This window comes from Phalacrocorax aristotelis, chromosome 8 (genome assembly GCF_949628215.1).
Source record: "Phalacrocorax aristotelis chromosome 8, bGulAri2.1, whole genome shotgun sequence".
Classification (NCBI taxonomy): Eukaryota; Metazoa; Chordata; class Aves; order Suliformes; family Phalacrocoracidae; genus Phalacrocorax; species Phalacrocorax aristotelis.
Genome location: NC_134283.1, coordinates 354,461 through 379,576, shown reverse-complemented (window position 1 = coordinate 379,576; position 25,116 = coordinate 354,461). Strand labels below are relative to the sequence as shown.

At 52.4% G+C, this 25,116-nt stretch overlaps 3 protein-coding genes across 14 annotated transcripts in view; 2 read left to right on the top strand and 1 right to left on the bottom strand.

The window, feature by feature from the left end:
- Positions 1-53: 53 nt before the first annotated feature.
- On the top strand, positions 54-13,299 carry ZNF821 (zinc finger protein 821). Of its 11 annotated transcripts, XM_075101059.1 has the most exons (8): positions 54-253; positions 462-667; positions 2,213-2,304; positions 9,149-9,274; positions 9,762-9,904; positions 10,468-10,572; positions 11,490-11,656; positions 12,382-13,299. In XM_075101059.1, the coding sequence occupies exons 3-8, from the start codon at positions 2,265-2,267 to the stop codon at positions 13,034-13,036; spliced, it is 1,236 nt and encodes a 411-aa protein (XP_074957160.1). In that variant the 5' UTR covers positions 54-253; positions 462-667; positions 2,213-2,264; the 3' UTR covers positions 13,037-13,299. The 11 variants fall into 11 exon arrangements, 10 of the variants coding, with proteins under 10 accessions (XP_074957160.1, XP_074957163.1, XP_074957161.1 ...); XM_075101062.1 differs by lacking the exon at positions 2,213-2,304; XM_075101060.1 differs by lacking the exons at positions 54-253; positions 462-667 and adding an exon at positions 698-907.
- ATXN1L (ataxin 1 like) lies at positions 10,944-24,251 on the bottom strand. Of its 2 annotated transcripts, XM_075101043.1 has the most exons (3): positions 23,035-24,251; positions 21,164-22,761; positions 10,944-11,066 (listed from the first exon to the last, which is right to left on the bottom strand). In XM_075101043.1, exons 2-3 carry the CDS (start codon positions 22,649-22,651, stop codon positions 11,055-11,057), a joined length of 1,500 nt encoding a protein of 499 aa, XP_074957144.1. In that variant the 5' UTR covers positions 22,652-22,761; positions 23,035-24,251; the 3' UTR covers positions 10,944-11,054. The 2 variants fall into 2 exon arrangements, with proteins under 2 accessions (XP_074957144.1, XP_074957143.1); XM_075101042.1 differs by lacking the exon at positions 10,944-11,066 and having other exon boundaries at positions 15,963-22,761.
- Positions 24,252-24,285: 34 nt separating this feature from the next.
- AP1G1 (adaptor related protein complex 1 subunit gamma 1) overlaps positions 24,286-25,116 on the top strand; it is a 57,038-nt gene continuing 56,207 nt past the window's right edge. The window contains exon 1 of the mRNA XM_075101039.1: positions 24,286-24,613. The gene's annotated coding sequence lies outside the window, so the exon portion shown is untranslated. The remainder of the gene's footprint in view (positions 24,614-25,116) is intronic.

Genomic DNA, 25,116 nt, shown 5'->3' with positions numbered 1-25,116 from the left:
GTTCCGGCAGTATAGCGTTCCGCCTGCGGCTCCCTCTGCCCCTCGCTGTGAGCTCCGCCTCTACGGGGGACGGGGCCGTTCGGCTGAAGGCACCGCGCCGGGTCGCGGGCGGGCTGAGGGGTCTCCTGTTCTCTGACAGCCAGGCGGCGGTGGCGCCTCCGCGAGGGAGGGGCGGGCTGAGGCTGAGCCCGGTGCCAGTGCCGGGGGCTGCGGTCCCGCCGCTGCATCTCCCCGGGGCCGCGCAGCCCCGAGGGTAAGCGGGCCCGGCGCGAGTGCCGGGCGGTGCCCGCAGGCCCCTGCGGAGGCGGCTGCCCCGGGGCTGACGGTGGCCCGCGGAGGGAAGCAGCCCAGAGGCCCCCGCTCTGCGGTTCATTTCCAAACGGGTGCGTGAGTTCATAACGCACGTGATGGCTTTTAAATTAATAGTAAAATCGTGATTTTTTGTTTTTTTGACCTTGCAGGGTAAGCGAGATTCTGGTGACCTCGGGTAGCACAGGGGCAGCCGCTTCCCGACCCGGGCGTGGGGAGAGACAGCGGCCAGCGGAGGGGGACAGGGCTTGGCGGCGCTTCGCGGGCTGCCCGCCGGGGTACGCGACCCGCGGCTGGCACGGATGAACTCCTCCGGGCGGCCGGGAACTGCTGGCTGCGACGGATCCATGAAAAACAGGTGAGATGCTTCAGACAATGAAACAGGCCCCTGGGGCCTGCCGGCGGGGTCTCTGACAGCCAGCAGGGCACAGCCGCCGCCGTGCCGGGGGCTTCCCGGGGCCAGGGGCTTCCAGGGGACGTGCCTGTGCCCGCGCCCGTGCCCGCGCGGCGCGCTCTGGCGCCGCCGCCATCTTGCCCGTCTGTCTGTCCGGCGGCCCTTTGTCTGTCTGCGGCTCCCCGGCGCCTGCAGCGGGACCGGGTAAGGCGGGCCGGGGCCGGGGCCGTCCGCCCGCGAGGGGCGGGCCGGATCCTGCCGTCCGCCTTAGGGGCGGCAGCGTCGGCCCCTCTGCCTGCGAGGGGCCGGTGCGGTCTGTCTGTCCGTGTTGTCGGGCTGAGTCCCTCGGTCGTCCGGCGGCATCCTCGGGGGCCCGGGCTGGGCTCTTCCGTCCATGCTTCTGCCGGGGGAGCGGGGTCCGCTTGTCTGTGTGTCCGTCTGCTTACTGGCTGGATCCCTTCATCTGCCGCTTCCCGTCTGCTGGGACTGCCGGCTGGATCTTTGTGTCCGTCTGAGGCGGCTGACGGGATCCCCGTGTCCCGCCGTCCGTCTGAGGCGGCTGACGGGATCCCCGTGTCCCGCCGTCCGTCGGTGGGAGGCTGATGGGACCCTTGTGTCTGTCTGTCTGGGTGTAAATGGGTTCAGCTCTTCCTTTTGTCTGTATGTCTGTCTGAGGGAACTGCTGGGATTGATTCCTTCCTCTGTCAGTCTGAGGACGAGGAGTCAATGTTTCCCCTCCTTGTAAGGTTTGAGGGGGTTGGTGTGTCCCCGCCTGTGAGGGACGAGGGGGTGCATCCTGCCCCCTGCGAGGAGGGGTATTGGTGGTCCCTCCCCACATAAGGGCAGGCGCTGTGTCCCTGGCCCTGCCTGCCCAGGGAGGTCCTGGCAGCAGGGAGGGTGCAGCAGCCCCGCTGTTTCCTTCTCCCTGTGCCTGTCTGCGAGGGTGGTGAGGTCCGTCCCTTTGAGGGGCATCTCTTTGGGCCAAGACTTGTCCCTGGCCTGGCCACACCTTCCTTCAGCTGCCACCACAGTGTCTGGAGCTGTGACCGCAGGGCAGCCGGTTCCCTTGTCTGCCTGGGCTATCCGGTGCCCAATGCCAGTTTTCTGGGCATGGTGCAGCCTTGTGTCCCCTCAGTTTCTCTCTGGGTGGGGGCCAGAGATAGGGCAGGGTCCGCAGGTTTGATTAGGCTCTTGCTCTATCGGCTGTGGAGGGAGAAGGGAGTTTGGGCTGAGATTGCAGTCACTCTTGAAGTGGGGCACTCTTAGCTTTTTATAGGCTGGGGACAGGACTGTGTACAACTTTGCTTGAGAACTGGGTGGGACTGCCCATACACGGTGGTTTGTGAAATGCTTGTGGATTGTTTGATGCTGGCACTGGATATGGCTGTGGTGAAGCAGAACAAGGCCTGCAGGCAGAAGGGTGGGGAATGACCCTAAGATAGTTGGCTGCATTTGGTCAGAGCCTCAGGAGGTCTCAGTGGTGTGTGTGACAGGCTCTTCTCTTCTCAGGTGAGCCCTCTGCTGAGGGAACGAACACTCTGTGCTCCCAGGTCAGGGAAACATGTCCCGTCGGAAACAGACCACTCCTAACAAAGTTCACTGTGAGTATTATATTACACAGCATTGTGGGATCCTTGCCCTAGCTGGATTGTTGTGGCGTGAGATGGGGAGGAGGGCAATGATGAAGAGGGGAATGGTGGTTACTCATGTTTCATCGTAGGGACTATAAGAAGAGAAACTGAGCTCTGTGCATCAGGGGAACTGGCTGTGTCCTGGCATGGCAGGACAGGGATAGGCTTGAACAAGCAACTAATGCTGTAAAGGTAGGTGTGTATGTGCAGGGCCTGTAGCTGTGCTTTGCATTCACACTGTCACAAGTGCAAGTTAGTATACTAAGAAATGTGCCTTCGGGGGTCTGGTCCGCCTGGGGTAGTAAAGGAAGTTTTAGGCAAGGTGGTCTGAGTGTATGGCTGAAAGGCAGGATGTCCTGGGTTCTGATCTTTGGCCTACCACAGACTCAAATGACTGGCCTTGGACACGTTACTTAAGCTCCCTGTACCTCAATTTCCTGCCAGATAATGTAAGTAAAGCCATTTGCTCTTTCCTTGCAGAGAATGGGCAGTGGCTAAGTAATTTACTGGACAGATAACTGTTACCTGTCAGATCATTCTTGAGCGAGCGGACGGATCTCTGTTTCTTCAGCATGGTCAAGACCCTGGCATTTGTTTGACAGTGAAAGGGCTGAAGATGCTATACATCAGCACTTCTTGTGGACAGGCTATAGTGAGATGTTAGTGGAGTTGGAAGACACGTATGGATGTTTGGCTGCAAAGGGGAAACTGCAGGTATATGGCTTTTGTTTGATTGCAGCAGAGGAAATCTGGGGGGACTGAAGCTATGCCCTTGTAGATACCCAGCTTTGTGGCTGGAGACATGTTTGGAATTTGGGCTGGAATGAGGAAAACAAATCTCTAATTCTATAGACATGTGAAAGCAAGGCTGATGAGAGGGCCCGAGGTATTGCTAAGCTGTAGTAACTGTCAGGAGTATGGGACAGAGAGCTGAATGCTGCAGCACTAACACTGCCTCACTTTGCTGATGCTGCTGGCTTGCATGCCTCTGTGTGTTTCTCTGTGCTGCCTTTTCGTATGGGTACGGCAACAGGAATCTATGCATGCTGTTCTCTGTACTAGGGGAGAATACGTTCCGATATAGCCTAACACTTTGCACACTCAGTGAGTGTACTGGGGAGAATTACTCCTGCCTGGGTCTTGAAAGCCCCATTGGCTGCTAGAGCTAGGCATGGGAGAGCTGACAAAGCTTTCCTTGGTGGCCAGCGTAAGAGTCTTGAGGCGTGGCTTTTGGCATCTGCACTGACTTGTGCTCTCCAATTCCTGCTTCTTGGTGCTGCATTCAACAGTGGGCATTTGCCTGCGAGTACATTAATGAATTTCAAATTGTCTTCCTTAGAGAAATTTGATATGTCCTGTGTTTTGTCATATGATACCAGTAACCCATCTTGTGTCCACATATTTTTGCTTCTGAGAGCGCCCAGATATTACTGCTGTCATTTAGATCAGACTTAAATAAGGTATGCACTTACACTGTCTCCCCTGGTGTAGACTCATGGTCTCTCATGTATGGAAACCAAGGGGCACAACAGCTCTAACGGTGCAGGTAGAGTTTCCATGGCGTTTAGGTGGGCTGTTTTCTGCACTCCACTGTGTAAGGGTTATGTTCTTCAGGATCTTGTGCTATTTATACAAAACTATACATATTATGGAGTTCAGTTGTGCACTATTTTCACAGAGAATACTGCTTTTTTTAACTGCAATGCAAGTGATTGTATCTCCAGTTTTGGTCTCAGGGGAAGCTCTCTGACAAACATGCAACCAGCGGGCATGAGGTTGAGGTTATGGCATCTGGTATGCCATAGAGAGGAATTCTGGGACCTGTTCACCTCCTTTACATGTGGTACATTGCTACAGAGCAACTATTCAACAGGAGCAGCAAGTAGGACCACAAGAAAATAAAGGGACTGAAAGATAGAAGAAACATGTCAATGTGATGTCTCCACCTTGGGATGGAAAATCTTATCTTATGATGAACACCACCAAAAATCGTTGGGACTTCTCTGTCTACGTAGCCTGCTGTGTATCTGGAGGGCCCAGAAATGCCATGCAGTGCACTGACGAGGATAATCGGAGAGAGCATCGGCTCCAAGAACTGGGTGAGCCAGCTGAATGAGGAGTCAGGCTGAGACATAGCAGACACATGACTACGACCTCTTCACAGAGACTGAAGTGGTTGGGAGGAGGGGAATAAAAGGGAGAGCAGGTATGCAGCTTTTTGTGCAGTTGTCTGCAGCTGGGGTCTGATTTCGCAGGCTGCGGGGCTGGGGAAGTGCTTTCTGGATTTGCATAAATACCACTGTGGATATCTAATTGGACAAATTTGTGGGAGGATAGTGCCTACTTCTTCCTTGCATGGCCACTCTGTGTTATCTTCTTTCTTGGATTTACTAGGGCAGGCAACAGCTGCAGATCTCCTCTCCCTGGCTTGCTTGTTGCCACCTCTTTCCAGGGTTACTTTCTAGGCTTGGCATGGCCCTCATTTAACCTTGCCCTCACAGCAACATGGCTTGCTGTCCTGACTTAGCACAGAATCACTTTGTTTGGCATGCAGAGCAACTGGCTGGGAGGTTGTGTGTTTACAAGTCAAAACAGTTTTAAATGGAAGTTGATGTGTAAGGAAATTCAAAATAATACAGAAACAATGATAAAAATTACTATCGTCACAAAAGTCTAATTGTGCATGATGGCCAGTCCTTCTACAGATTTAATTGCAGTCATTTCCCCTTTGGCAGGGCTGCAGCACATAATTGGCTCTTAATAAGTTAATTTTGTTTTGCCACATGGTGCTTGAAAAACACTTACACCTGACAAAGTGGTAACAAATAAAACTGTTATACTGGAATATACTTACTGGATTGCCCATTCCACATTGAACTGAAAAATACAATGCAGTTACATTGTTCCTGTGGAGATATCTTAATTGGTTCAATTTGGTCTTTATTTTCTTCCAGACTCTAAAGTATAGAATCTCTCTAAGCAATTCTTCTGATCTTGCATTCAAGCCCATCCATCGCTGCGCTGTCACTCCATCAGTTATGGGCTACTCACTGTTCTTGTGCTTGCCAAAAATTCGCTGCAGGTGTTAGCGTGCACTTTTATTTTCTCTCCCTGCTGTCTCATGAGCTGCTTTTCTTTCTATTGCTTGTACCCTTTGCAAGTTATGCTTATTTTAGAACTCTTGAGAATGGCTTTTGTTAGTCAAATTAATTCCCAATTCCTAGCTCTATTTATCACAGTCCCAGTATCCCATTAATCCTCCATTTCCTTCCCTCTCCCTCTGATCCATACACATTCTGAACTCTTCAGTGTTCCTTGAATTCTGCTGTCTATAATATTCCCAGTTTGAAGAGAAAGTGGCTTGCAAGAAATAGCACCCAGCATTCAAAACAGAGCAGAGGAATGTTACTTGCATCAAAATCCTTGGTTCTTAAAGGGCTTTGTGGGCTGCCATTGTTAACTCTTTCAATTGTGTTGTTTTTCATTTCAGTAACCACTACAGCAGTGTGGACAACCCAGAATAGCGATGGGGCAGGTGGACTAGATCCACAGTGGTGGAAAGACTTGCAAATTTCAGGTCCAGGAAAGGAACACAGAGAAGACCTACATGAACAGGGACTTTAAATTGATGTACAAGGAGGGAATAAAGTGGCTCATCTCTGAGAGACCTTTCTGTTTAGGAAGGAAGACAGGGGAATGATGCAGTTTCTTTTGATTTTGTTTTGTGGATTTTGGGGTGGGAGTTGTTTGTTTGTGTGTTTATTTTCCAGAACACCTGAGAGTTATCCTGCATTCATACAGTTCAAGAAGGGAAGGGCTCAGGAAAAAAATCCTTTCTGGCTACCAAGTTGATACACCTCCAGATCCTAGCAGTCATAACTGCCCCTGTTGCACAGTACCACAGGGTTGCCCCCTACCTCCACAGCTGCTCACCTGGCATCCCACTCATTTACAAGATTATGGAGAGGAGAACTGGAATGCAAAGCAGAGGCATTTGTATGATCTTTCACTGTCCTACATCTCTAGCTGTTTGTAAAACAAATACAGTGACTTGTTTTGGTGTTGTGGTCAGCCTGCAGCCCTTTTTGTGTTTAATAAAGAAACTTCTGGAGAAGAGTCTGTGAATTCAATATTGAGCATAACAACCTTTACTGGTAGTAGTAATCCTAAAGCTGTTGCCTGTCATACTCCCTTTCCAAATGAATGTAAGTGTATTCAGAGAGGGGTGGAGGTGGGGGTGTAAGCATCTGTATGTGAGTACGTGTGTGCAGAAACAATGGAAGTATAACCCTCTACCTATCAAACATTACAGCCCTAAAGCTTCATCAAAGTAGGACTTAGTCTATCAGTAGATGAACAGGACACTGTTCCCTAAGTTCTTTTGAAGGCAATATTAATTTAACACATAGGAAATTCTGTATAAGCTAAAGATAGCATTTTTAAAAGTTTGTCTTTCCCAGCCCCATGGTGCCTTTTAGATACAGGCTAGCGGAGAATGCACAAGATGTCATCTGCTAACAGCACCGGTTTGGTTAACAGTTTGCATTTCTGGCTGTAAGCTGATAGTTCTCTGCACTGCGCTGAATGAATGCTAACTTGGTTCTGGGTGTGTTGTACAGAAAGGCCACTGGCAGACATGATCGCTCTCGTAGTTGTTGTGATTGATGCTAATGTTACTGATAGGAGGAGTTCCCTCCTCGGTCACCTCATATAAAGATCACAGCTTTTAAAATCCTGCAGACTGTCTGCATAGTCTGTGTATCTGAGCGGGAACCTACCTGCCATTAGACTCCAGGGTGCTGCTCAGTGGAAACATCAGCCATCTGGAAGGGGAAAGGGGGAAGAAAACAAACATGTAACCGCTTCTACTAGCAGTTGCAGCAGTGTTTGGGAATCCTGTTTTGTAACTCTGTCACAGGTAGCATGTCTCCCACCATAGTTTTATATCTGTCCTGTGTTCTACAGGTTTTCTCATTTCACCATACTTTGTCTTGCAATGCTTTTTTGGTCTCTGGGCTTTTATCCTGGTGGTTTGTGGATATCTGCTTCTTGGAGAGGCACTGTAATTCTGTAGTGTCTGCTGTGCATACAGTCTGTATCTCAGTCCTACCACTGTGAAGTTGTGGTGCAGACATAAAAGCAGCACTCCAGGTTATGAAAACCATTCAGTGCTGGAATGGCTTCTGATGCAGGTACATGTGTCACAGCAATCACAGCAGTACCCGCTGCTTTCAGTGACAAATAGATTCAGAGTGCTTCTCAGTACCTCTCTTCAGCCCACGTGGATTGTGTTCTCAAGTCTTCTCTACAGAAATATCTCACATTTCTGAGACAGAATGATAAATGCCTTCAAATGCTTTTGGAAACCTCCGTGGGGATGTTGGGAACTAAAACTCTTCTCCCACTCTCAGTGAAACTTCTGAGAGTCTTTGAAATCTTCCATATATTACTGCTTTTTAAAGCACTGCCAGAAATTGAGAGGTAAGCACCAGAAAGGCAGTATGAGCGTGAATATGCGGCAAAGCTGGCTGACACGGTTTAGCATGTGGGAATCTACCTGTCCTTGTAACAGGACTGTTGTGCTCTCAGTGGGTCAAGAATTCAATTCCCTGGTTATACCGATGCCAGTTGTGGCCCTATACTAAAAGGTATAATTTTGTTCTGAAAGCTTTTGTTTTATGTGAAAAATGCACTGCGTCTTCCTTAGCGTTTTCGCATTTATGCTTTGGGTAGCTCTTGAGAACTTACAAATCAGTTGATAAATTTAACACAAAAGCTAGCCCACTGGGAACTTGAGCACCTTGTCCCAAGCGCTCCCAGCTCATCCACTGAGAGACAAATCACAACAACACTGGGAACAAAGTCATTTATTGATTTAATGTCCGAAGTAATGGTTGCCGTTTATTGTTATTCTTTGGAACCAAAAGTTTTCCTTAGCAGGGATTGCTGTAAGAAGTTTTCTTTCAGAGAAGCACAAATAATTGCCTTCTTTCAATGTGTTTGCCATCTCCTATTGAGTCAAGGTACTAGTGTTCAATGCCTTTCAACAAAACAGACTGAAAGCTATCCTAAACAAGCATCTCAGCTTTGTGTTCGTTCCCTTAGTTTTCTGTTTCAAGCATATGAAGTGTCTCAGATTTATTTTAGCCAGAGCCTCTCCTGGGCAAGACATGGTAGTGAAGCAAGTTATCCATCACATAAACCCCTCTACTCCACTCTCATGAGACCCACCTGCAGTACTGCATACAGCTCTGGGGCCCCCAACATAAGAAGGGCATGGACCTGTTAAATCAGGTCCAGAGGGGGGCCACAAAGATGATCAGAGGGCTGGAGCACCTCTCCTGTGAAGAAAGGCTTAGAGAGTTGGGATTGTTCAGCCTGGAGAAGAGAAGGCTCTGGAAAGGCCTTATAACAGCCTTCCAGTACCTGAAGGGGGCCTAAAAGAAAGATGGAGTGGGACTTTTTACAAGGGCACGTAGTGATAGGACAAGGGGTAGTGGCTTCAAACTGAAAGAGGGTAAGTTTAGATTAGATATAAGGAAGAAGTTCTTCATTAGGAGGGTGGTGAGGCACTGGAACAGGTTGCCCAGAGAAGTTGTGGATGTCCCATCCCAAGAAACGTTTAAGGCCAGGCTGAATGGGGCTTTGAGCAACCTGGTCTAGTGGAAGGTCCCTGCCCATGGCAGGGGGTTTGGAACCTCTGGAAGATGATCTTTATCATCAAAGATGATCTTTAAGGTCCCTTCCAACCCAAACCATTCTATGAAAGCCATGGAATGGCACCAGTCTGACTCTTTGTCCTTGTGGCTGCTAGGGGAACAAGTCTTTGCAGGGCTGGAGGAGCAAGCCCGTCAAGCCATGATGAAAAACAACTTTCCTGGAGCTCTTGGGGACCAAAGGCCAGCCATTCATCCGCTGCAAGACCCTGACTCCAGCAGCAGTGAGTTCTGCCCTTTCCAGTAATGGCAAGGTAGTGGACTGGGGAGAGTGGCAAGGGGTGAGGCTAGGTGCTGTACAGCTTGTGGCAGTCCTCTGAGGACCATCTTACCCATCCCCTCCTCTGGGTTAGCCCTTAGCTCCTGTGCAACAAACAGCAAGAGCAGGGCTGCTCCTTAAGGGAAGGCAAGCCCAGAGCCAAGGACCACCACAACACAGGTTGGCCAATGACCTCACCACTGGGACGTACTCCCAGTTTACCAGAGCAGGGTGGTGACAGCGGTGGGTCCAGCTGATGGTCCAGTGATTGCTAAGCAAGACAGGGTAACAGGCCAGGTCTAGGGACTCTACAGAATTTAAAGTCCAGTTTAAATGGAGCCCCTGGTCGGAGGGTGTGGATAGAGGTGCCAGATGATACCGGTCAGGACAGTTAAGGCCTATGCCTGCCCTCAGGGTCCTGACACTTGGAATAACTTCTCATCGTGTTCCAGGTGGCAGTGATGACGAGGAAACCACCCAGGATGAAGTTTCTTCCCATACGTCCGAGGAGGATGGCTCAATGGTGAAAGTGAAGAAAGAATTAGAGAATGCAGAACAACCTGTGGCTGGAACCCCACTGATCAGAGAAAATGAGGCAAGTGTGTACTGGCTCTGCACTCACCTTAGCCTCCAGGGAGAGAGAAAGGCACTGTCTAAACACCTCCTCTCCCCACCATGGTTTCTCATCTTTTTTTCCCTTCTGCCTCCTCCAAACAATGTCTCCTGGCAAGAGGTAAGGGTATGAAGGGCTCTTGGGCTGCCAGGAACAGGAGACAGCAGGCACAAACTGCCATTCTCCTGGCCGGCCAAGATGATTGTGTAGGGTGTGACCCCATCCTTCAGTTCTGGTGCCTTTCTCTGGCTGGCTTCCCCTCCCCTTCTGCTACAGAGCAGGCCTTGTCTGCAAGAGCCTGGGTGTGAGTAAAGGCCATGAGGCCTCTGCCTGTTCTCCCTGAGACAGCAGGAGTTTTGCTTGGAGGCTTCATAAAGGAAGTTTCGGATTGCAAGAACACAAACCAGCCCCATCGGGACTGGGCATGCAGCGCTTGATCTGGTTAAGGCCGGTGTGCACTGCTGACTAGATACTAAGGGACGGTGGAGTGGCTGTGTGGGGGGGAATCTGTGTGCCTTACACAAAGTGGCTTTTCCTCCCTGTAGGTGCCTGAGAGTTTGAATGCTGACCCTATGCTGGGACTGTCACAGTGCCCCCTCTGCCAGCTGGAGTGTGGAAGCAGAGAGCAGCTCGTTGCTCATGTATACCAGGTAGGGGATGGTTCCAAACTGTGGCATATCTCTGGCCTTAAGCCCTTGAAGCCCCCTTAAGTCCCAGATCCAGAAACAACCCAAAGTACAGGGTGGCTTTGTTCTGGGCTTTGCGGTCACAGAACTGAGCTTCTAGCTAGGATGTGATTGCAGTTTACAGCTGTAAACTGTGTCCAGAGGGTGCCCTGGGGAAAGAATCAGCAAGGCACTGGTCTGCAGATCTGGAAAACACAACTCTATCCCAAGGCAGCCTCTGCACGCAGTTGCAGTCTAAGATCAGGCAGTTGCTTCAGATTAAACATGGAAGCAATTTTTACACCATTCAGTGAGATAAGAAGCCCTCCTCATCATCACTCAGTTCTTTATTTTGTACCTTTATCATAGTTCCTATCCATGAAAACAGCTGTTCTTCCTCTGAAATTATTCCAATATTGCAGGAAATGCATGCTGGAATCTCCCAGGTTTTGTTGTCAGTACTCTCTTCACAGCAGAGTCTGTAAAAGAAGGAATGAAGCAGAACTGAATTGGCCACTTACCTGTACCAGCTGACTGTCTCTATCTAAGTGCTTCCTCACCAGCATCCTGCCTACTGTTAGTCCAGTCATGCTTTGTCCATCAACAGCAGCTCCTCAGGTGCATTTCTGAGAACAAGGGTCAGGTCTTATGATCCAAGTGTTTTGTCCTTAATTGTTTCTCTTGCACTGGAGTGGAGCTGTAGAAAGGTTGTCTCCTTGCTGTTTGTGTGACACCCCAGATGTCTTGAGCTTGGTCTAGGAGCTGTCAGACAGAGGTTTAGTGGTAAAGTGTTCCCATTCCAAGAGTCTGAACTGAATGGTTTGCTGTATCTGTTGAGCTTGCCTCAGACTGGGCAGGGAGCTGAGCAATTTGTAACTAACAACCTAGCGGTTGTTTTGCAGCACACTGCAGCTGTGGTGAGCGCCAAGAGCTACATGTGTCCTGTATGTGGCAGAGCCCTCAGCTCACCAGGATCCCTTGGGCGACATCTCCTGATCCACTCAGAGGACCAGCTGTCAAACTGTGCAGTGTGTGGAGCACGCTTCACCAGCCACGCCACATTCAACAGGTCAGGGTCACCCTGGCTGGTGAGTGGGCTAGGGTACCCACATTAAAAATTAGGTGGTTTGCCTTAAATGACACAGAAGTTGTGGCTCTGGATCCACCAAGGCCTGTAGGAGTGTTGTGAACACCCCCAGTGAGTGAGATTCCCTTCATCCCTTCCTGCCTGCAGCTCTGCATCACCTGCTAAGACCTCCACGGGCTGTGCTGCTAAAAGGGTGTTCCTTAGCTCTGTGAAGAACTGGAACTGTGCAGAAAGCACTGGGGTCTCCAGTCACTGGAGAACAATCAACTGCTTCCCTTGTCCAGCAATCCATCAGAGTAGGTCTGTACTGCCCAGATGGGTTCATAATTTCCAGAGCAGGACTACAGGCAGAAACCAAAATGTTCCTTGTTTGTGTCCTGCCTGGAGGAAGATTATCCACTGGCTAGTGGAATAGGGCTGAAAGGCGAAATCCAGAGATGATGGGGAAGAGCGGCTTGCTGGCTAATTCCTGCTCTTGCGCTCTTCCAAGCCAGATACTGCTCTGGGCTAACCTACTTCCTACCTCCGGATATGATGTTGCTTCATTTTAGATATTCAGATGTGTCTGTGGGCAGGAATGGCTTAGCAGAGGCCTCTGTCATGAGCTGTAGTATGGGCACTGTTCATTGCAGCCCCCTAGGCAGTCTGAGATGGGGACTCTTCCGTCAGCACTAAGTCTCTGACTCTCTGCTCTTTCTGCTTTCCAGTGAGAAGCTGCCAGAGGTGCTCAGTGCAGATCGCCTGCCGGCACCACAGAGCGAGGGCCCCTCCAGTGTTGAGGGGAAAGACATTGCCTTTCACACCCCTGTGTATCCTGCAGGCATCCTCCTAGTGTGCAACAACTGTGCTGCTTATCGTAAGCTGCTGGAGGCACAGACACCTGGCATGCGAAAGTGGGCACTTCGTCGGCAGAATGAGCCCTTGGAAGTGCGGCTGCAGCGTTTGGAGCGGGAGCGCACGGCCAAGAAGAGCCGGCGGGACAATGAGACACCTGAAGAACGGGAAGTAAGGCGTATGCGGGACCGAGAAGCTAAGCGCCTGCAGCGCATGCAAGAGACAGATGAACAGCGGGCACGGCGGCTGCAGAGAGACCGGGAAGCCATGCGACTGAAACGCGCGAATGAGACCCCAGAGAAACGACAGGCCCGGCTCATCCGGGAGCGCGAGGCCAAGAGGCTTAAGCGGCGCCTGGAGAAAATGGACATGATGCTCCGGGCACAGTTTGGTCAGGACCCCTCTGCCATGGCCGCTTTGGCAGCTGAAATGAACTTTTTCCAGCTGCCAGTGAGCAACGTGGAGCTGGAGAGTCAGCTGCTGGGCAAAATGACCTTTGAGGAGCAGAGCAACAGTGCACTGCATTAAGCAACAGCCAAGGACTGTGCCACCTCTGCTGCAGCTGCCACAGGTGCACTAGCAGGCTTCTGCACTCAGGAGGCTCCTGTGGGTCCCCTGGCTGATTCCCCCGACAGGTGGTTCTGGTTTTCTCCTGAACACAGGAGGAGAAGAGAGCTGAGGGAAGCCTGCCAAAGTAGCCCTGGTGGGAGCAGATTCTGAGGATGCAGTCTGCTCTGGGGGCCAAGTTACAGCCTGTGAACAGAGGGAAAATAAATTAATGTTCACATTTATTTAGTCCCCTTCTTTATCTTTTGCGCTTCATTCTGTTCTTGGACCCTTGCCCCATAGAAGGGTTTGGGCTGCTGCAGTTCTGCTGTAGGTGAAAGCCTACTTCACAAAAAGGGATCTTGTTTACTGCAGCATGAGTTATGGAGATGAGGAGTCTGACAGTCCACGACTCCTCCAGGAATAAATCCCTCACAGTTTGTGCCCATAAAAAGGAAGCAAAGGAGGATGTCACCTCCCTGGAAATGGCTGTGCACACCCTTTCTCTTAACACTATCATTATGTGCTTATTTGCAGTACATCCATGGAAAAACTAAAAGGAAACTGAGTTCCTGTTCTAAGATACCCCATATAAACACTAACAGAAAGGCTGATTGAGGTAAGCAAACAGCAAACAAGTTTGCTGGTTTACTCACAAATTAATTTCTACTTAAACACTATTTCAGGTTTGCAAGTGAAAGAGTTGATTGAATGGTAAACAATAAAGTTAGGTCAGCTCTCTAGAACTGTGTGGATTTGCTTTCCACTTTCTTCAGCACTGTGAGCCCACAGGTGGAGTACTGTATTCAGTTCTGGGCCCCCACAGTGCAACAGAGGCACAGACATACTGGAGAGCATCTAGCAAAGGGCCACTAAGTTAATGCAGTGGAGCATCTCTCCTGTGAGGAAAGGCTGGGACTGTTCAGCCTAGAGAAGAGAAGGCTTGAGGGGGGCAAGGGGGATCTAATCAATGCTTATAAATATCTGAAGGGAGAGTGTAAAGAAAATGAAGCCAGGCTCTTTGCAGTGGTGCCCAGTGATGGGACAAGAGGTGATGGGACAAGAGGTGATGGGCACAAACGGAAACACAGGAAGTTCCCTCTGAACATCAGGAAACACTTTTTCACTGCGAGGGTGACTAAGCACTGGCACAGGTTACCCAGGGAAGTTGTGGAGTCTCCTACCCTGGATATATTGAAAAGACACGGTCCTGGGCAGTTGGCTGTAGGTGGCCCTGCTTGAGTGGGGGGGGGAGGGGGTTGGACTAGATGACCTCTGGAAGTCCCTTCCCACCTCAACCATTCTGTGACTTCATATTAAGCTGAGCTTGTTCAATCATTTTAATACCGCCAAATGCAACACTGCTCATCTATGACCATGGATCACACTCAAGTTATTAATTCTCATAGTAAATTCCTCTGTGACCAACACTGACTTTCAGTGGTCACTGCAGATAACACTCTGAGGCGGGGGGGGGCATTAGTAAACAAAACGACACAGGTGGAAAAGGAAGTTGCTTTTGCTTCCACACTCAGCAGCAAAACCAGTGAGAGGAACGTGGAAAAGGGGTGAGATGGGGAGGAGCCATGGACAGCTACAATAACCAAGTCTGGAAGAACCTGCCAGAGGGTAGGGAATTTAAGCCTTCTTTAGTTTATTCAAGAGGTAGCCAAGGTGAAATGTGATCATCCTCTGTACCTATATAAAAACGTTCCCATTGCTAATAGAAATCATTATGAAACTATGCAGCTATGGAAATTAAATCTAGGCATGTTTAAACTGGAAAAGGCAAAACATTAGCACAGAAGGACTCATGGGGGGACAGAGGGGTGGTACGCTTTCCATTATTTGGTTTCTTTAAGAAGGAGCATCTAAAAATATATGCTGTGGCTTTGTGGTTTCCAAATGTCAGCCCACCAAACACTGGAGTGCCACACATCTATGTCTTGTATCCTCAAGACCCCCACTGCTTTCACATCATTTCCAGTTAAGGCCTGCAGCACGGTTACATGGTGGTCTAAATAGATTAGGAGCTACTGCCTTCCCTCTGGTGTTTTTCTGCATTAAGTCAGAAGTGGTGACCACAGGACTCCTACTTGAGATCAGAAGAGTAAAGTTAAAAGAAGAAGCAAAACCTTTCAGCCAGTCTACTTAGAAATCTGATTTTTTCCCCTCTTTTTTCAGTCTGAAATACTTTTGGTTAAAGTCCCTTAAAGCCCCAGTTAAATGCTTGCAATAGTTGCCTTCAAAGTGCATAATGTTGCACTTTTTTCATGATAATGAACTAACCTTACAGTCTTGTGGATGCTCACTACAAAAAGCATTTGATCTTTTCACTACTAGTTTCTTCCATGTGCCACTGTAACATCTTGTTTCCTCACCTTACAGCAGCTGTTTTAACATGTCATTCATCACAGAGAACTGACATCCAGGAGCCATCCTTGCCTCTCTCACTTTGGGAAAAGGCACCAGATCTGGAAAGAGTCTATTCGGTTCCACGTTACCTTGTTTGTTTCCTCCTTTGTTCTCTGAACTGATCTCTCACTTTTGTTCTTACCTCTGTCCGTTTTCATACTCAGACTGACAGTTTGCTTCTCACGATATTTGCTATTGCTCTATCTTGTGTGTTTTGCTTGGCCAGGAGAGATGTAGCTTCACTCTGCAAACTGTAGCTGAAGCTTCCCCCGCAGTGTCACTGGCATCTGATCATTATTCCAAGGGGTTCAAGAAAAAGGCCACATAAAAGCAAAAGTATTTGAACAAAAAATTATGGCTTAAAATCCATCTGTCAGACAGGCTTACCCTTGCCCTTGTCACAAGTCTCCAGATGACTCTGTATAGGACCAGACAACCCACATCCAAATGATCACTGATTCTACAGACAAGCAAAAAGTCTCAAACACCAAAGGAAAAGCTATTGGTTTATATATAGAGATATATATATAGATATATACTGTGTTTACAGAGTCAACAAGTTAAATGCAATATTCATAAGAGCATTAACAATAAAAATACAATCTGTGTGTAGCCAAGTACAGACTTAAAATGGTAAAACAGGAAAAAGGATCTCACCAAAAGTACAAATATACAGTACAAATTGATTTATTTAAAACAGTTACAAAAAAAGCACAACAAAATAGAGATTATCCTTAGAATTATTAATGCTTTGTTAAAGATCAGGTAGGAGGAAAGGGGCCGGAACAAGGTCGGAGGGGAGCACCTGACTAGTTCTAAGGCTTTAGATACAATGCAGTCGGTTACATGTTAATACAGCCATTACATAACTGGGATTATAGTTGAGGGTTCAGCACTTATCTACAAAGACCTCCTTGCCTCAGGGCAGCCCAGCCAGTTCCCCCAGCGCGACACATCTGTTTCTCTGCTTTGCATGGGCAGACCCTCCCCTGGCGCTAAGGTGATGTGAAAGCGGAAAACAACTAGAATGTGCACGGGTGCGTTTACAGGGTGGGGTGGCAGCAGCCTAGAAGGACGTTAGGGGCAAGTCCTGTCCTCTGTGGACAGATGTGAAGACCGTGGAAGGGCCTCGACCATCAGCATTTTAAGCCATACATGGAACACACCCTGGGCCAAGCTCTGTACAGAATGTGCACTTGTAGCCATCTTAGCAGCTTCTGCAAAGTTTCAGGCCCTAGGACAGCCTGAAAGACAATGAGCAGTTGTGAGTGACACTAGGGAAAGGCACATGTACTGCTGTGGGCAGGAACTAGCATTTTGGGCCACTCAAGCTGCTGTAGTTTCTTTTACAATATTTTCTGAGTAACAAGGATTGTTAGTTCTCTACAGGGGAAAGTGACTTCAAGTGTGGGGTGGGGACGGGGGGGCAGGGACACTTAATGTGAAAAGTGCATTATACTTGCGCACCTGCTGGAAAGGGGAGGCAGAGGGGCCTCTGCAGCTTTCCTTCTTTCCAGACAGAGCTTCCTCTGCATAGTCTGGTAGTGATGAGCGCTCGTCGCTTGGAGCAAGTCTCATGTTCCTGGAGCAACAGTGTACACATAGCCTAGAAACAGGCCTGGCCTCTGCTGGGCAGACGACCCAAGGAATGTTTCATGAGATGGGACGGATGGCTACAGACATGCATTGTTGCATCCTACAGACTCTTGCCACAGAGTGTGAGCTGGATAGGACCAAGGCCAGGAGGCCTCCTCCTCTGGGGACGACAGACCGCAGCTTTCCTCCCCTTCACAATAGCAGCAGGAAAACAGTATATTTCTCTGAGAAGCCTGTCACGTCTCTGCCAGCAGAAAAGCCCGGATAACCATCTCATTCCACAATGTCCTCCTGGCTTATCTTCTCCTTTCCCTGTAAACCTAAGAAATAAAAGCCTCCTCCATGGGCTCATTCATAGCCTTTCTGCCTACAGCAGAGCCTGTCTCACACACTCCCTGTCTCAGGAGAGCCTCAATACTCAACACAACTACCCCACAGGTGCTGAGCAACACAGCCCAACCCAGTAAGGACAGATTCCAGTGATTATGAGTACTGCTAAGCTGGGCTAGAGGACCGCCAGTGGCCCTCTCCAGCCCACCATCTCTGGGGCAAGCAGCCAGCCCAGATTCTTCATCTCAATGTCCCACCATGAGATGTGCCCCAAACTGTTGTTTCCATAGAAGAGCTGGCAGCTGAAACATGCACAACAGTGGGACTGACAGGGAGTCTGGATAGAAGCACCGAGGTCAAATTCACTCTGGCCTGTTCCACAGAGCTCAGAACCGCACTCAGCAGATGCGTAGCTAGCCAAAGTCCAGGCCAGCGACCAGGTAAACACCAGGGTGAGCACCTTCACAGCCCTTCAGCTGCCTACAGTACAAAGCTATTTCAGCCACACAGCATCTTGCCTCATACTTCAGTGTCTGCCCTTTCAGACCACTGTTCAGTGGGGCTGAGATCTAGGAGTAGTAGTTACAGTAACACACGAGATAAGGCAGGCTCTCCAAACCCTCTCTCTAAAAGACAGACACTTCTGTGTTCAAAGATGCACATGAGGTGCTCTGCACCCTTCAGCTGCTCACACATTCCCTCTGTGTGTGCAACCAGCCCATCTACATTCACTCGGCATACATATGCAAGATCCCTTTCTTAGCTCCCTGCCACAGTTCTGAATTCCTCTACATGCACCATGCAAAGAACAGGCAAGAGAACCTGGCTTCCTCTGCCTTCTGCCTTTGGCCACAGACACCCTGGATATCCTGAGCATTAAGTACTAACCAACATTAATCGAGGTCTTTGCGTAGGAGAATCCAATGAACAGCAACTGTGAAACACATAAGGTGACGAGGTCAGGCACCTGGGCCCAGACAGTACGTTTTACTGACAAATGGTGCCATGAAAACAGCATCTGTTCCCACAGCTGCTGCATCCAAGAAGGCAGAATCTTCACATGAGAGTATCACCATGACTTCAGACATTTCAAATGCAGCTGACGAGATCGGAAGCAGTGTGTCATTTGGGGGAAGCTACATGTGATACAGGCAGCATCCTCATTCTGGAGAAACTCCCATGAGGCACAAACACTGAAGGCATGAGTAGCATATGTCTCACCTAAGGCCTGAAAAGAAACTGTCCTGGTGCAGGCATTTCAAAGGCAACAGAAATGGCTAGCAATGTGCTAGGAAAACAGGACTGGTGGCCTGGATGGAAGGACATTCTGGAGACTCTCTAATTTGCCCAATACCCAGGCAGAGCACCCCTCCGTCACACAGTCAAGTGAAGCCAACCGATTACAGGACACTTTCCTGGCAAGTGTGCAGAGCAGCCCTGAGACACCACCACTGCAAGCTGACCAAAGGACGGCTATGATGAGGAGAGGTGCTGACGCACAAGCCATTCAGGGAAAGAGACAAGTAGTGCCCTAGCAGCCAGGCATGCCTGACAGAAAACTTCAGGAAGATGATAAAAGGGAGATGGAAAACGGTATGCTGAACATCAGGAGCAGCATCAGGACTCTAGCAGGGACCTGTACACTGAAACGAAACCCTCTCAAAGAGCCTGGTCCTAGCACAGAGAGGGGCACCTTAGTACAAGGAATACTTAACCCAAGTTAAGTCAGTGAAGACTTGTATCCTCAACATAATAGTGACTATTTTTTATTCTAGCTAAGCAGTTAGAGCTGGTGTCGTAACACACCACCAGAGAGGGCAAATTAGTGTAACTATAGGAGCCTTCACTTGAATGGAGTGTTATTACCATAACGAGGTACTAATATACATTTGTATTAAATCTCACCATGAAAAAGACTACTCTTGATTTTACCATGTTGTTCTACAAAGGAACTCCAAAGTGAAGCATCAGAAAAAAAAAAAAACACAAAAACACCCCAAAATGCCCTATGATGCTGTGATATTTTTAGAGTCCCTACATTAACCATAAAACTGTACTTAGCAGAAACTTGGTACCTTGCCTGCACATGCACAAACACTTGTCTCTTGTCTAGAGCTTAGTCAGGAAACTGCCTGCAGGGAAGAATTAGCCATCTGGAAAGTTTTCTTCTGATTTAATTACAAAATAGTCTCAGTCTGCTCACAGCAAAAGGATGTTTACATCCTTCCCTAGAGAATGCTGAATATATTTTACTCCAGCTTAAAAAAAAAAAAACAAAAAAACAAACCCCACAAAAAAACAACACCCCACCATAATCCAACCAAACAAAACCCCCAATGCCATTCATCCATAGGCTAAGCCTCTGCAAACACTGTAAGCCCAATATTTTTTAAGTTATTAACATGGGAAGAAAGATTCGATTTGGTGGCAAATAATTAAATGTCTTTTATAGCAGGAAACTGGTGTCTCCCATCCCAACTTGTGTTCCATCCCAAGTGCTCAAGTTCCCTATTCACTTATACCCAAACCCATCCTTTTGGTCCTTCCTCTTGAATTTCTGTGATTCATTCAGATCTGTACATTCTTTGCAAGAAGAAAGAGCAGTTGGATTCAGTGGAAGAGACATTAAACAGAACCACCAGAGAAGCATCTCTGTCCTGCCCTCAAGAGCTCCATCGGTGAACGGTCCTTATAAAGTGCATGTGTGAAGAAAAGGGATACTGGGAGTAGAGCCCCCTAAACTCCAGTGGGGACTCATCTCTCCCCAACATGAGAAAGGAGGAATAAAATCTTCAGGAATTTAATCTGCTACCTTAAGCCGTGTCTGCCCTCCTCATCTCCCCACCTATCCTGAATGCTTAGGCCCTGCCCTGCAGGGAATCAGTTATTCAGGGAGGTGTGAGAAAGCCCCAGCCTCCAGGCTCTGGAATGCTCTCATTGCAAGCTCAGGAGCACATCCCTGTTCTCTACCCCAGCTAGCCTGTTGCTGCTCCCTGAGGCACTGGAGCCCTCTTGATTCCCCAAGAGGAACGGGTCAGCCACTGAACTGGAATACATCCAGTCCTGCAGGGCAGAAAGCAGCCTTGCTGGTGAACCTGTCACAAAGTCTGTGCAATTTCTCCACCTGACGGTGAGGCTCACCTACAGGGGATGCCCTAGCTCACAGCCTCAAAGGGATCATTTCCCTGCATTAGAACGCCCTTCGATAGACAGCTTGACCTCCTGGGGAATGAAAGAGGGACGGAGCAGAGTGGGCCGAGGCTCCTCTGCCTGCATGCTGTATCTTTGGAAGCCTGGGGCTGTCCAGCTGTGTTGACTGCCAGTATCAGGCTGAGAAGGTTCTGCATGAGAGCTCTGGGCTGCACTGTCCCTATCTGTGTGGCTCTTCCTTTCAGCAGCTCTGTCAGATGGTTCTCTGGACCCCTGAGCTGTTCTGTCAGATCTCTCCCTCATAGATATCAACTGATCTGTGAGAGGGTAGTTAGCCTGAGAAGCAGAGTTGCCATTCATGCTCTGTAAACTGATTGATATGCAGACGTCACCCACTTGCAGCCTGTGACAGGGCAAAGCAAAGAGCTGAGCAGTCCGCCCTGGGCTACAGGAGGACCAACCCTGGCCATACACAAAGAAGGGATGCTCTGGGGGCACATCAATGCTCACTTTACTTTGTTGTTCCCCAACCACAAAATGCAGTGTGACAAGCCCAGGCCACTGGCTTTCCTGAATATCCACCACAGTGCTGGAGTCGATCTTCAGGCCCCCGCTCACCTCTGCACTGCGAACAAAGTCTTGAGTCTGCAGGTCCTCTACCCGCTTCAGCTCTCCTGTAGCCAGCTGGATGATGGCTCCCTTCATGAAGTGAGAGGGCAAATGTGAGGAGCTGGGTGGCTGCAGCTGGGCCAGGTCCTTTTCAAGCACACTTCCTCGAGCCTGTGCGTCTGGGCTCCGCCTCACCAGGGTTTCTGAAGTGGAAGACCTGATGGGCTCAGATCCAACGGGAACCAGGACTGGCTTGCCGTTGGCTATCACCATTCCTTTGGTTAATTGTCTTTGTCTAACCGGCTCTTCAGGGGACATTACATATGGACTCCTGGACTGGCTTTTTGCAGCAGCAGCCCTTTCCACTGTGTTCCTCAGCGCGTCCTTTGACTCCCCCTGCTGATCAGGGATATTATGGCAAAGGTTTAAAGGGCTCGGCTCATCTTTCCTCTGGGCTGCCAGATTATGATAATCCTGAGATGCCAACACCCCCACCACCCTCTGGACCTCCAGATCAGCATCTGGGGTGCTTCTGTGAGCTGGCACAGAGACCTCTGTTCCCAACGTCTGGTAACCTGAAAGGAACTGTCCATCGACCACGCATCCTCCTGCAGCCCCTGGCAGACAGTCTTCAGCTTTACTGCTGGCAGAGTCCACAGCCTCGCTGGTCCTCCTCGCCACATTATGCTCCAGATGCCTCTGTCCACCATTGGCAGCAGTTACCTCTGAGCTCAGCTGACTGTCTTGCTGAGGAGACTCTGGGCTTCCACCTGCTGTAGGTGTCTCATATGCTGAATACCCTGGTGGGAGGCGGGACATCTGATAATAAACTGGAATTCTACCTGGTGCAATATCTAACGGCTGGGTCCCAGCATGGTGCTGCATCTGGCCAGAAGGAGAGATTGCAGAAGCAGATTTGTTGAAGGTGTGGGTAGGAGAGGTAGTCTGGGGGGAGGGGGCGGCGTCTTCCGTGAAGAGAGAGGCATATGGCACAAAGTGGGGGACATGAGAGGCGGTGAGGTTGGTGGAAGGAGACAGGAGAGGACTAGGCAGGAAGCCAGGAGGGACAGCATAGGGCACTGTGTAATGCGAGCCGATGAACTGTAGGGATGTCGGAGGGATCTGCGCATAGTGGATGGGAGGGTAGGGCACCCCTGGGTGCTGGATTATTGGCGAGGTCACATTGAAGGCAGGAGGCAGGGGGCTCACGTTCACCACAGGGTGCAGGCCCGTGGGGGAGAAGGTGGCGGGTGGCACTGCCACTTTGTAGAGCATCCCATATTGGTCCACTGTCAGCCCCGCCACTGCTTCTGTGGCCTCGCCAGGGCCATAGCGCAGGGCCGCAGGACCCGGCCCAGCTGTCCGGGCCCACTCGGGGCCCTCGCCCGAGGCCTGGGCACCCCCCGCCCGTCCCGCCTCGGTGCCGGTGCTGGCGGCGGGAAGTTCCCGCTTCTTTGGCGGAAGGCACTCCTGGCTCCGCTCGTGGCCCGCTCTCATGGTGCCCCGCGGTGTCCCGGCAGCCCCGGCCGCGACACTCGTTCATGGGGGCACCCGCAGGGGCTGCCACACGCTGGCTCCCAGGTCCCCGGTGCCGGCCGCCGCCTCACCTGCGCCAGGAACAGAGGGAGCCGTGAGTCCCGGCCCCGCCGCCGAGCCGCTCGGGGCCCCGGGAGCGGCGGGAGCCCCCGAGCCCCGGCCCTAAGAACGAGCGAGACGACGACCGCCAGCCCTAGTCCGGGGCTCCGGCCCCAGGGACGGAGAGTGCCCGAGCCCAGTCGCCAGCCCCACCCCCGGCGTCCCGGCCCCGGCGCGCCCGAGGCGCCGCAGGCTCAGCCCGCCCCCGCCGGCCCGCCCGGTACCCCCCGCAGCCCGCGGCTCACCCGCCATCGCCCGGCTCCTCCTCCGCGACCCCCATCAGCCCCGGCGCCGCCCGCGGCCGCCTCCGGCCCGACCCCTCCCCGCACCAAGGCGCACGGCGATGACGCGCCGCCCCGCGCGACGGAAGTGCCTCACCCGTCGGCGGGGGCTGTGACGCCGCCGCGCCCGCGGCTGACGCCACGGGGCGTAGGCAGCGATGGTTGTCGCGGCAACCAGCCACGCCCGGCCGGGCCCGATGGCGCCGCGCTCGCCGCTCGCTCACGGGGCCACGCCTCCCGGGCGGACCGCCAGCGCGGGGGTCGTGCCGGGCACGGGGTTCTCCCGGCGGGGAACCGGCCGGAACGTGCTCCCCGGGGCGCAGGGCACCGCCGGCCTTGTCAGGCGTTTGTCGCCGTGTGCGCCTCTGGCGGCCCCTCCCGGCGGGCAGCCGGGAACGGGTGAGTCACCTGCCCGGTTCCACCCGCGGGCAGCCGGCGGTGCCGCCCTGCCGGGGTGCCTCCCCTGCCTCTGAGCGGCCGTTCGCCTTCCTTCTGAACGTGCCCCTTCTCTCTCGCACCCACGCTCCAGGCAGCCTGCTGCTTGTCCTGGTGCCGCGAGCGAGCCCCCGCGAGCCTGCAGTTGCTCGACATTCTGTGACAAAAGATGCTGGGAAGCGCAGAGGGAAAAGCTGCCTAGAGCAGGGGCCGGCCCCGGGTCCCCTTCTCGAGACCATTCTGTCATTGTCGCACGCTGAGCTTCTCCCTCTCCGAGCCCCAGGGCCCGGGTCCGTGCGGCAGCATCCGTACGCCCGAGCAGCGCCGGCTCCGCGCAGCGCCCGGGGCTGGCATGGTTCCCCGCCCCACCGGGGGAACAAGCCTGAGCCGTCCCTCGGCTGCTGCCGGTACCGCACGGCCCTGCTCGTCCCGGGTCCGGTCTCACGCACCTCCCCGGTCTGCTTTGCGGCCGCCGACGGCGGCCACGTTAAAGGCGCAGAGCTGAGCCGCTCGTGTCAGGAAAGCGTGACGCTGTCCCCGGAGTCACCGGTAAGCACTTAAAGGAGCGCAAGAAGCCGGCAGGCTGAGAGCACCGCCGCTGCGGCCAAGGCCGCCAGCCTCGCCCAGCAGCCGGGCTTTCCCCTCGGGCGGCGGGGCGGGCGGCCTGCGCGCACCCTGCGGACCCCATGGGCCCGGCCGCCCCGCGCCGCGGAACGCTGGTTGCGGGCGGCGCGACCCGCCCGGCCTCTCCACGGGACAGCGCTCGCCGCGGGGGACCGCCCCCGCGCGTGACGTCATCAGTGACTGCCACGGAGCTCACGGAGCGCTCTCGCAGGACCGGATTCGCGGGTGCTTCCGCCAAGAAAAGTAGTGCGAGCGGCCTTTTCCGGCTCGTCGCCGCCGGTGGCCTGCCGTCCACCTGCCGTTCCCGCCGCGGCCGCCGCGGCCCTGCCTCCCCGCCCGCGGCCGGTAGGGGCCGGGAGACCGAGGGGAGCTTGTCGGAGCGCGAATCCCTCCGCCTGCGGTATCGGTGCTGCGGCCGCGCCGCCGCCATTTTGAATGCCTGGCTCCTGCCGCTGCTGCTTCCTCCGCTGCAGGGACCGGCCCGGTGAGTGGGGCTGTGGGCGCCCGCGGCCCCGGCCCGTCCCCGCGCTGGCATTGGCCGCGCGACCGCTCCCGTCCTTAGCGATGCTCGCCAGGCTGGGCCTCCGCTGCCGTGTCCCGCGAGGTCCCGGCCGCGCGGGGCCCCAGCGCGCCTTCGCTGCTTCTACCCGCCGTCGAGCTCCGCGGTCGGGCCGCGGCCCCGCGCTAGCGCCGCGGGTTATTCTGCTGGTGGGGGCCGCTCGATGCCCTCCTGCGGTCTCCGCCGGCGCGACTCCCCGCGGGCCGCCTGCCCGCGCCGGCCGCGTTCGGCGCCTGTCCGCGGCCTGTGGCCCGGCCTCCGCCCGGCCGCCCGGGCCTGTCTCGGACTCTGCCCCGCGGTCCTGGGCTGGCCTGCTGCCTCCCGGGGCGTCGGGGAGCGCTGCTTACTTGCTCGGCTTTTACCCGCTGGAAGGGCATTGCTGGCAGGATTCTCTCTGCTCCCCTCACCCCCTTGTTGCTGGGACTCTG

What these genes read in the sequence shown, in the direction of transcription:
- ZNF821 (XM_075101057.1), top strand. Translation starts at nt 9,061, where the DNA reads ATGATCTTTAAGGTCCCTTCCAACCCAAACCATTCTATGAAAGCCATG. An exon ending in AGACCCTGACTCCAGCAGCA is followed by an intron (nt 9,275 to 9,761) that starts GTGAGTTCTGCC and finishes ATCGTGTTCCAG; the next exon opens with GTGGCAGTGATGACGAGGAA. An exon ending in TCGTTGCTCATGTATACCAG is followed by an intron (nt 10,573 to 11,489) that starts GTAGGGGATGGT and finishes GTTGTTTTGCAG; the next exon opens with CACACTGCAGCTGTGGTGAG.
- ATXN1L (XM_075101042.1), bottom strand. Translation starts at nt 22,651, where the DNA reads ATGAGAGCGGGCCACGAGCGGAGCCAGGAGTGCCTTCCGCCAAAGAAG.